Below are 11,391 nucleotides of genomic sequence, written 5' to 3'. Positions count from 1 at the left end.
CTGACAACACCAAGTCAAGGGTTAAGATCCCCTTACTGGTCATCTTTTTTTTAAAAGAAAACAAAATATTACAAGACCAGTTTCCTTTTTAGGTCTTTTGCGACTACTTTCTCTCTATTTATTAAGAGTAAACTTAAGTGAGGGGTTAAAAAGTATTCTCAGAAGAGCTAAGCCTGGTACTTAAAGTTTTTGGTTTTTTGAAGGTTTTTTCTTATTTGTTTTAAATGATTTAAGTATTATAAAAGAATTTATGTTCGTGGTAGAAGATTTGAAAAATGTCCAAAAATGTAAAAAAGAAGAAAAAGATAAATAACATAAACTACTTAATATAGATAATCCTACCACTGAGAAATAAATACTGTTAAATATTTGATGTTTATATTTCCAACCTTTCCTTCTACATAACATATATTTATGTGTCTGAGTTTGTATGTGTGTAAATAGTATAAAAAGTTTTACACAGTTTGTATCTGTACTTCCTGGAGCTTCATATCCTGCTTTTTTCCTCTTAACACACATTAGAAGCGTTTCCCCAAGACATATTTGTACAAAGCCTGCTGTTGAACAGCTGCATATTATTATATTGGGTACCATAATTTATTTAATCTTTCCAGTAGTTAATTCTTTTCCAGCTTTTTTGCTTTTTGAGTAAAGCGGTTTTGTTACATTCATTTTTTGCATGGCTCTTTGGTCATTTCCTCAACATGCCAAATTGCTGTCTGAAAGGAGGTTACGCAGTGGTTAGCCCTACTTGTCAGGTACAAGAGTGCTCATTTCCATCTCAACCTTCCCCGGCACTGGGTATTATCATTTTTTGAATTGACATTGTGTTGGATTTGATAAGTTCATGTGGCATTTTTAAATTTTATTTTGCATTTATTTGATTTCAGATGAGGTTGAATCATTTTTAATATGTTATATAACTGGCCGTTTTTATTTCTTTTGTAAATTGATGGTTTGTGTGCCTGGCCTGCCTGCTTTTCTACTAGAGTATTCTTTTTTCTTACTGATCTATGAGAGCATTTGTTAAATCAAAGATTTTTTTTAATATGTTTGACTTTCTGTTCAAGTTTGTCTTTAGCCTTTTAATTTTACATTTTTACATAGTAAATTTTGAAAAAATTTTTGTGTGGTTTCTTCCATTGCTTCTCTGTTTAAAAAGCCTTCCCTGTTTCAAGGTCAGAAAACATTCTTTAATATATTCATTTAGCTCTTTTATTGCTCATTTTTACCCTCAACATTCTAATTTGAATGTTACTTTGTGTGAGCCAAGGTCCCAACTTAATTTTTTCCAGAAATTTTGACAATTTTCTCAAAACAGTTAAATGATTATTCTTTCCATTGCCATTGATTAGACATGTTACTTATATACTAAATTCTTATGGTTCATTTCTGGACTTTCTGTTCTGTTACGTTGATACGCATGCCATTTTTATGCCAGGCATTTTAAATAGTGAAAGCTAGGGCCGGCCGGTGGCTCACTTGGGAGAGTGTGGTGCTGATAACACCGAGGCCACAGGTTCGGATCCCTATATAGTGATGGCCGGTTGGCTCACTTGGGAGAGCGTGGTGCTGACAACACCAAGTCAAGGATTAAGATCCCCTTACTGGTCATCTTTTAGAAAAAATAAAATAAAATAAAATAGTGAAAGCTTTATAATACATTTTATTGTGTGCTGACATCCCTTCTACACACATGCTTGTTTTGTTTGTTTGGTCTTTTGTTTTTCTTGGCAACTTGTACCCACTTACTCTCTTTGATGCTTTCAGTTTGAAAATATTAAAGTATAAGCACTTTGTTGTTATTGTTGTTGTTTTTTTGACCAGTAAGGGGATCGAAACCCTTGGCTTGGTGTCGCCCACACCACGCACAGCCAGTGAGCGGTCCAGCCATCCCCATATAGGATTCGAACCCACGGCCCCGGTACTACCAGCGCTGCCCTCTCCCAAGTGAGCCACGGGACCAGCCCAGCACTTTGTTGTATTTTAAGGAAGTTTATCTTGTCAGATAACTACATAGCGTGATGGATTCTGAGATTTACAAAGTCCTAAAATGAATGTTTCCATTTTGTTCCTTTTGCAGCAGGTTGTCCAGAGCATTGTTCATCTCCACGAACTCCTCAGCACTCTTCAGGTACATGGCTTTATCTTTTTTTCTGTGCATTTATTTGCTTAGTGAACCAAGAGTAAAGGGACTGTCGTTGACCTGGATGTTTGAGGTTTGTAGGTTGCTTATGGAGAGATGGGCCCCTAACCTAGAGAGAAGGGTGGCTCTCATGGTGGAAAGTGTTATAAATCGACCATGCCACAAAGCACATGTGATACTGACTTGCACTTGGGAGATCATTTCACTCTAGAAAGCCTTTAGGATAATTATAAATTTTCATATTTCCTATCTCTGTGTAGTACCCAGATAGGGAGGCCTCCCAAAACAGCTACTGTTTAGTAGTTCCCGGTAATATCCTCAAATTCTGCTCACTTTCTTTATGAAAATCTAACCTAGCTCATTCCTACCTTCTCCCACCTGCAAAGCATACTACCTCACTCCAGCAATACCAATGACTGCAAAAAGCATGTGACCAGGTCTGACCAAAAACTTGAGTTCGTATACCTTTGACGTTCCTATTTGATAATTTCACAGCGTTATCCTGGTGCATTTTTATCAGTGCAGCTTAAAAATGAGAGAAGGTTGTATAGTCTGTCATAATGCCTGGTGTCCCCTGGTAAGAAGTCGGAAGGGCTTCCAGAAGCTGGCTCTCCTCCGGGCCAGAGTTGCATGGCTACCCCACTTTGTGTGCCTCCCAGGGCGTGGTGTTACAGCAAGACAGCTACATCGAGGACCAGAAGCTGGTGCTGAACGAGAGGACGCTCACACGGAACTCATCGCGCCCCAGCTCCCTCATCGAGCAGGAGAAGCAGCGCAGCCTGGAGAAGCAGCGCCAGGACCTGGCCAACCTTCAGAAGCAGCAGGCACAGCACCTGGAGGAGAAGCGTCGGCGCGAGCGCGAGTGGGAGGCCCGCGAGAGGGAGCTGCAGGAGCGCGAGGCTCTGCTGGCCCAGCGCGAGGAGCAGCTGCAGCGCGGCCAGCAGGACCTGCAGCGGGAGCGCGAGGAGCTCCAGCAGTGGAAGGGCACCTACCAGTGCGACCTGGAGCGGCTGCGCGCCGCCCAGAGACAGCTCGAGAGGGAGCAGGAGCAACTGCAACGTGATGCGGAGCGGCTCAGCCAGCGGCCAGGGGAGCAGCGGGACCTGTGTCAGGTGAGAGCAGCTCCTGCCAAGTGCAGTGGAGGGAGGCTCTCCCTGCCGGCCAGCTGCAGGAAGGAAGAAGCTCGTGTACTAAGCACCGTAAGAGGGGGAGCATAGGGGTGATGTCTGTTTTGACAGAATCCTTGTTTTACCCTGAAAGGAGGTCTTGGGGAGGAAGTGAGTCATCCTCTGCTTTTTGCATTTCTAAGAGGTTGAAGAGGAGAGTGGACATGCCAAGGCTTCTGGGCCAGGGAAGTACAGGGACCCTTGGAGCTGACCGGCACTTGTCCCAGCTCGTTTAAGAGAAAGGCAGTCAGCCTTCAGGATCTTGGAAGCAACCCCTCTCTTCTAAGCCACAGAAGAAATCAGGCATGGCTCCCGCCCAGTACAACTTGTAGCCTGATGGGGAGACACTCCAAGGATAAAAGAGCCCCTGGAACATGTGGTGCCTCTGGTCACAAGACCACACTAAATGGCTCCGATGTGAGAGTTACTGAAAGAACCCATGTGATAGGATCACTGGGAGGGTCTGTGATAGAGGGATGGGCCCTTCCCGGCAAGTAGACCGGAGGCGGCCACTCCTCTGTGGACACATGGTATTCATGGTTGGGGGTGTTCAGACATCTGGAATTTACCTAATTCCTGATTTGTCTTGCGACTGTTGATGAAACCTTTCTTTTTCTGTAGCTGCTGCTTATACGGGAAGGCTTTCAATTATTTAGCACACTAATATTCCATGGTTATTCTGGAACATAGATACTTGTGGCAGATGGAGTGCCTGGCTCTACACAGATCTGCCTGTCTTTTGAAACTCATATCATGTTGCCATTTGTTTTATTCATTGACCTTGGACCGTAAAAGAAAGTTAAACTGACATCTTCCAGAGTGGGGCACAGTTTTAGTTTTCTGTAGTGGTTTTCAGATATATGGTATGGGCAGCAAATAGCTCTGTGTTGCTTTTGATCACACAAGAATGGGTTCCACCCCACCCCCACCCCCAATAAAGTCAGCAGGACTTTGACAAAGGAAGGTTCCCAGGCAACTGAGAGAACACAGATTAGATGATCCTCTTTATCTTTGGTTTAATCTTTGACTAGGATCTTGATGTAAGCTTAGCTCTTCACCCCCACCCCCAATAAAGTCAGCAGGACTTTGACAAAGGAAGGTTCCCAGGCAACTGAGAGAACACAGATGAGATGATCCTCTTTATCTTTGGTTTAATCTTTGACTAGGATCTTGATGTAAGCTTAGCTCTTCCACATACCCTCTAACATGAGCAGGTTTCTATAATCTCTTTGCCCTAAAATAATTATTTGCATCCATGTGTAAATTGTCTGAAAGGGGTTGGCTGGTTAGCTCCGTTGGTTAGAACCTGGTGCTGATAACACCAAGGTGCGGAGTTTGATTCCTGTTCCAGCCAGCCGCCAAAAAACAATCCGTCTTAAGATAAGCAGCTCTCCTTGTTTCTTCAGATAATGGGAGTTCTTTTCTGAGCTACCCATCAAAGGTACTATTTTATGATGCTGATGTTAGTGCATGTAATAAAAATAGTAATGGTATGGGAGATGATGTTTTTATCATGTTCACAGATACTATTTGGGGGAGGGCAATAAATGAAACTGAGAAGTTGGGAATCTCTTTATAGTTAGTTTTGTAGAATCCACGGAAGGGGGAAACACCCAGCTGACACACCTAGTTAAATGCAGCCGTATTTATTGAGTGGGCACCAGGGGTGCTGACAGCCTCAAGGTAAAACCCCTTCTCTTGAATATTGGCAGGTTTCACATCAACATAACAAGCTGATGAGGATCCCATCCTTCTTTCCCAGTTCTGAAGAGTCCCCCTCACCATGTGTACCTTCAGTAGCCAAATCAACGTCATTGGACTCAGAACTTTCTGTGTCCTCAAAAAGGAACAGCATCTCTCGGACACACAAAGAGAAGGGGCCTTTTCACATACTGAGTTCAACCAGCCAGACAGACAAAGTGCAGGAGAGGCAGAGCCAGGCCCCTGCGCCCCCCTCGGCCTCCAGCCGCCTGTTCGGGTTAGCTAAGCCACGGGAGAAGAAGGAGAGAAAGAAGAAGAGCAAAGCCAGCCGCACTCAGCCTGGTGGTAAGTCGCCTGCACCGTCTCCCTGTGGCCATGGTGGCCGTGCGTCCTAAAGAGAGGGTGGATTGTAGAGGTAAGGGGAGGGGGCGGGGTGAAGGAAGGGCGCGGCTCAGACGCACAGGAACCCAGCTGCTGTCCTTCCCACCAGACCCACTTGCTCAGAACACGCGTGCATCACACATGTAAGAACCGCTCTCTGTGGTACACACGTGCAAAGTAGAGGGTGCAGGTTTTATTTTTGAGGCATTGTCCAGTTGAGGAACTTGAACTCACCTAAATGCAGGACAAGGGTACTTCAGAAAGTTTGCGGAAAAACAGAATTAAAGATAATACCAAAAAAAAAAAGAAAATACAAATCTTTTCACGAACTTTTTGAAGACCTTTTGTAATTTCAGATTCTCCCTGTCTTTCTAAAAGGTCTAGTCCAATAACTGATAACAATAGCTAGCACTTGGTGACTTAATCCTCAAATGATGGAATGAAGTAGGTGCTGCTAACCCCGAGAAAAATGAGGAAGCTGCAGCTCGTGGAGATAAGCGAATGCTGCGGCAGTGACAGGGCCTGTGGTTAAGTTACACTGAGTGTCTGCCGTCCACATGTCGCTTTTCCCTGACTCCTTCTCCTTATGGTTGATCTCTCCCTTCTATGTCGGAGGCTAAAGAGAAATTTACATTTTTGCCAGGCCTGTTCATAAATACAGATCCCAGTGCTTATGTGAAAGTTGAAGGGAGCATTGGATCGTGAAGGATATCACTAAGGACTTCATTCATTCGGTTCATTTGGAAACCTCAGTGCACAGAAAGATAATTGTCCATTAGCTCCAGTCACCTGTTTGCATCACAGAAGACTTTGGCAAGAAGGTTAAACAAAAAGAGTAGTTTTTTCCATTTATTTTTCATTCTTGGTTTTCACTTTTCCAGATGGCCCTGCATCAGAAGTGTCAGCAGAGGGCGAAGAGATCTTCTGCTGACCCTTTTCCTCTCTGCTGAGGCAGCTGCCTCCTGTCCTGGCCAGTGGTTCCAAGCCCCACCTCTCCTGCTGCCCCCATGTGTTCAAGTCTCTTACACTGGACGCCCACTGCTCTCCAGCGTCCAGTGCTCCTGGGCTGCCCCAGGTTCTGGACAAGAAAGAACAGATTGTCTTGAGTGTCAGGGTTGGGAAGGAGGCCCAGACTAAGTTTTGGCCATGATTTGTGACTGCCAAGGACTCATGGGTTGGGGCTGGCCCTACTCAAATGTTACACTGAAAATAGTGGCTTCAAGTACAGGCGATGGCTTTGGACATGTCAGGAATTCCTAAAGGCTGCAAGAGTGTTTCCAAATGAAGTCTGAAACTGACTGCCTTTTGTTTTGGGGAACACAACTAAAATCAAACAGCAGACAGTTTGGACTTTTTCTGTGTACATGTATAGTGACCCATCTGCATATCTGCCTGGGGCACACCACAGATGTGCACAGCCTGCACCAGGCATCTCATCAGCATAGGTCAGCATGAGAGGGAATGCCTGTACCAAGTAGGTGGCCTGTGGGTGCTCAGTACATCACCCTGTAGTCCTCAGAGATTGGGTCCCTTTAAACCCACCCTGTGCACACATCACCCCTTTTTGCATGCATTTCTCGTTTCATTTTAGAAGGGATGACATTTGTGAAACCAGTGAGAGAAGACTTGATGTGTATAAGAAGCATAAGATCTGCACCACCTTGATCTCAGTGTTTCAGACACTTAAAAAAAAAAAAAGTAGTATCTCATTTCATCGTTAAATCCAGAAGAAATATACAGGCTTTCCAAGATGGTTCCCCACATATTCTGGGCACAGATGAAGTGGAGAGGCCACCTCACCATTATTTTGCACTTGTGACACTTTTTGGTTGTCACTGACCACTCAGAAGGGGCCACGGCCTCCTGGGAATTTTCCTGAGCTCTCCTAGTGGCTCCCCAGGGCACTGCTGCCACCTGGCCCTCACTGTGGAGGAGAGCGTGGGCCACCTCACAGCACCACTAGGGCTGCCTGCCACTTCAGCCAGGTTGTGCCAGCCTCCCGGCCAGAACCAGGCAAGAGCTGGGCTCTTAGGCCTCTGAGAAGTTGTCCCCATCCCCACCCCCAGTCCCCCCACGCTAGGACAGCTGGCCCAGACATAGGTTCAGGTGAAGGGGTTAGCCCATGTGTAACGGTTAGTGCCATACCAGCCAAGAGAGGAGCTAGCCAGGTGTGGCTAGGAAAGCTCTCGTTCTGTCAGGGGCCTCAGTAAAATTTGATTTCTTAAAAAATGTTTTAAATCTGGAGGTCTATTGATTATTGGTTGTATTCTACCCCTTAAAGACGTCACACATGCTGCTTGTTTTTCTTTTCTCTTTGCACTGTTTTGATCCTTGTTTGCTTGAGGCTTTTTCCCTGCTGGTATGTGCAGGACAGTTCATTGGTAATGTTTCCCTTGGAGGCCCCACATACCTGCCACAGTTGGTACTTCCCACGAGGGGAGACCCTGGAAAATTCTGTGTTTCAAATGTGGCCTTCAGTTCCTGCTTTTTGCCTCTCAGAAGTGTGGGGCTTTGAATATACTTTTAAAAACAAAACAAAAAAAATCTGTAACTTGGTGCTTGTTGATGAATTGCAAGCTGGCCTTGCAGATGGAGGTATTTATCTTTCAGTTTATTTGAAAGAGATCTGGTTTAAAATTTTTAGCCTAGATTTGTTTTATTTATTTTGTGTGTGTGTGTGTGTTGCGTGCACCAATACGAGTCCAACAGTTGGAACTGATGGATGCAGATGGAGCAGCAGCCAGCGCTGCTTGCTCAGCAGCATCTTTCCAGGTGCCTCAAAGGCCCAGATCAAAACCAAGGGCTGGGGAAGGGGTCCGTGCCCTTCCCTCCCCCGATCCCCATCTCATTCTTTTATCAAGGAATGTCTTCCATGTTTGAGAATTAAGAACCTTGCCACCTGTGAGCTACCTTTGTTTTTGTGATGGAGAATTCTTACCCTTTAGAAATAGACTTTTAAGACCAAAACCAGCTGATTTTCCTATTGAAACCTTGATGTACATCCCCAAAGACCCTAAACAGCAAAAAGTCAAGTTGCTTCCCTCCACCAATCCATACAACTCCAAGCCACAACTGAAGCCTGTCATAATCTTGCTCAGACCCAGCATGGGGCTCAGCTGTTGGTCCTTGTCACTGGCTCCTCCTCCCACAAAGAGAGGTGCTCTGCTAGCAGGGAAGGACCCGGCTCCCACCTAGGGTTCACAGGAGGGTAGTATTGGAAGATGACCTTCATTTCTTCCCTGTGTAGATAGACATAGGCCCAACGACCCTGTTCTCTGGGTTTGAAACAATTGGGGGTTAGTGCTGATCAGATTTACTCTCACAGATGGTCTTCACAAAAGTGCTATGGATAGTGTAAGTTAATATACATCGCTGCACAGCTTGGTTTCTGTTTTAAAGGGTCTTTTACTCCCATCCAGCTGCAACGTTTAACTTGCCTTGATTGTTTTGGTGGTAGTTTTTAAGAATGGAGATTTCACCTCTACCCACAGCCCACTAATTTAAAAAGATTTGGTCAGGTTCTAGTTGGACAAGTTTAGAATCAGAGATTCAGAAGGTCATCCCCTGAAGTCCCCCATGCCACCCAACTTTGGGACTATATCTGCATAGGTGCAGAAAGAACCAGTTACCAAGAACTGCTCTTACATGCCTTTGTATCTCTCTCCCCCTTGACACCGACCTCACGGGGATTTATTATTGTGCTTGGGGAATTGCCTGGGATTGTTGCTGCTTGTGCTTTCGCATATGACCTTGAGAACTAAAGCCCCACCTGGATCTCTCTCCTGTGTGATTTTCTAGGGTAGCTCAGATTGAATTCCCACACTGTTCTCCATACTAAGAAGCCATGTTTTCTCATCAAACTAAAGAAATCAGATTCCTGAAATTGTGCTGAGATCTTGGGGGACAGATGGAGATACTATCCAGAGTCTCTAGATTTCCAGAATCTAGTGAACTTCCTAGGAGGAGACTACATATTCTCTCAAATTATTATCATCTCAGTAGTTGTCATCCCAATCGGGTGACATGCACTTTAAATGCTCTCATCAGTTGGCTTCATTTGAGACAATCAAATATGTTAACTGTTTTCTTGGAAAATGGAGAGGGTTAAAACCGTGTAAATTGCCATATCCAGCCTTTACCAACATTCCCTCTACCACCACCCTGTCCTGCAAGAGCTATCTGTGGGGAAGAAATTCTTATCAAGATTGTTTTTTTGAAAAGGTACGAATCTTACCTTTTTTCCTCTTAACATGTCTCAGGGTAATACCACTAAAAGTTCTCCCTTTACTAATTTTCTCCTTTATTTGTTGTCTTCCCAAGGCCTCAATATTAGTAGTAAGCTCAAATTTTTGAGACCCTTGAGGTTTTGTTTGTCCCTTTATTTGGGGGGAATGGTATTAGTGTGCAGGGGTGAATTAAATAGGCCCGCCCTAAGTGAAAGTGGAACCACACCTTATTGGCCAGAACTTGGTTCAGAAATTGCTATCCATAGAAAGACTTTATATTTTGTTCTTTTGTCTCTAAGACTGTTTTTCTATAGCCAGTTCATTTGTCCCAACGATTTTAGGATTTGCATTGGAGATGAAGTTCACCATAACAGTGGGTGGCCAGCTGTGCCCACAGGATAGCCTGGCCCTGGCAGGGGTTTAGAAAGACAGTCCTGGTGAAGGAGTTTTGGTGGCCAGAAAGGGAGGCACTGAGGTGACCCCAGATACTGCAAAAGGATGTCCACCCTCTGTGCTTGGGCACCCTTGGATAACAGTGCCAATGGTCGCAGGAGACCCAGTGCCTTGCTTTCCTTCAGCAGGACCATCTTGGCATGCACCCGTTTACGTCTTGGGGCCTGTCCCAGCTAGCCCTGTCGCTCCTGTCCATCCTCAGAGGCAAAGAAGAGTGCAAAGAGTTTGGGTCTGGCTCATAATTTTTCTTTCAGTGTAGCATAACATTCCTAGTTAATCAGAGTTTGGAATCTACTGCCTGCTGGCCAGGTTTTGAAATGAAAATTATTTTAATTCTGCCATAAATGAAAAAAAAAAAAGGAAAACAAAGGCATCTTTCCAGATCTAATTTAATTTGTCACAAGTCTGACAGGCTATGAATTATTTCTCCATCTGGCTATGGCTTAAAGATGGGCAGCCCCCACTGTCTAAGCGTCCCTGTCATAGAAGTGGGTTGACCTTCCTGGGAACCAGGTAGGCCCCGCCTGTGCTCAGGGACCCTGGTCACTGCACATCGTTCACCCCCAAGCCCTCCCCAGCATGAACTTGCCCCTGCCTTTCGTCATTGCCTGACGGGATGGACAGTCCCAGACACTGACGTGGGATATTCCCAGCTATTTTGCCTGTGGCTTAAGTGTAGCCTTGTGGCTTCCTCTGTGTGAATTACCCGTTTAGGGTGCACTCAGGGAGGCATGAGGATTTTCAGGAGGGTGGTTAGGATACACCTATACCTCTGCTCTCATTGGTTGTTTCCAAATGCTGTATGAACATTTCTGTGCTAAATCCTGTTAATAAAAAGACGGGTTAAAACCCAAGTGCTGTATATTAATTTGTAATTATGTACAAAGCGAAGCAGTTTTAAACTGTAAAGATTTTTTTTTCAGTGTGTTTTCTGAAATTTTGCCCCAACATACTGGCTTTGTATTTTATTTATCTTCCTTTCTAGTTATCGGCTTCAGACTCTTGTAAAGTCCCCCCTCAAACCTTTCAAAAAAATAAATGTCCTTTGAAGTCTTGATTGTTACTGTCATTTATTCCTATCCCTGGATTCCTGGTAAAAGGAATACTTTCCCCCCGCATTCTGAGGAGAGCCATCTCCCCAGTGGAAAGGTTTATTTGTGCCTTTGGGAGCAGGATTCCAGAGAGATCTTCAGCAAAATCAGCTGCTGGGGATACTCTCACTCTGTCCCAGAGTGGGGACCCAAAACCTGAGGGTCACTGATCAGCCCTGAAGTCACAGGGTTTGTGTCAATAGTCAATACTGTATTTCCAGATAAAT

General features: G+C 44.8%; 1 protein-coding gene across 1 annotated transcript in view; it reads left to right on the top strand.

Moving 5' to 3' along the window:
- Positions 1-11,130, top strand: part of AKAP13 (A kinase (PRKA) anchor protein 13) — a 209,339-nt gene extending 198,209 nt beyond the window's left edge. The window contains exons 30-33 of the mRNA XM_008570017.1: positions 2,037-2,134; positions 2,806-3,258; positions 5,025-5,358; positions 6,276-11,130. Of these exons, the coding sequence (XP_008568239.1) occupies positions 2,037-2,134; positions 2,806-3,258; positions 5,025-5,358; positions 6,276-6,325 (935 nt within the window). The 3' untranslated portion in view covers positions 6,326-11,130. The remainder of the gene's footprint in view (positions 1-2,036; positions 2,135-2,805; positions 3,259-5,024; positions 5,359-6,275) is intronic.
- Positions 11,131-11,391: the final 261 nt, after the last annotated feature.

Source organism: Galeopterus variegatus, unplaced genomic scaffold, assembly GCF_000696425.1.
Source record: "Galeopterus variegatus unplaced genomic scaffold, G_variegatus-3.0.2 Scaffold556, whole genome shotgun sequence".
In the NCBI taxonomy this organism is placed as follows: Eukaryota; Metazoa; Chordata; class Mammalia; order Dermoptera; family Cynocephalidae; genus Galeopterus; species Galeopterus variegatus.
This window is presented reverse-complemented; position numbering and strand designations above follow the sequence as displayed.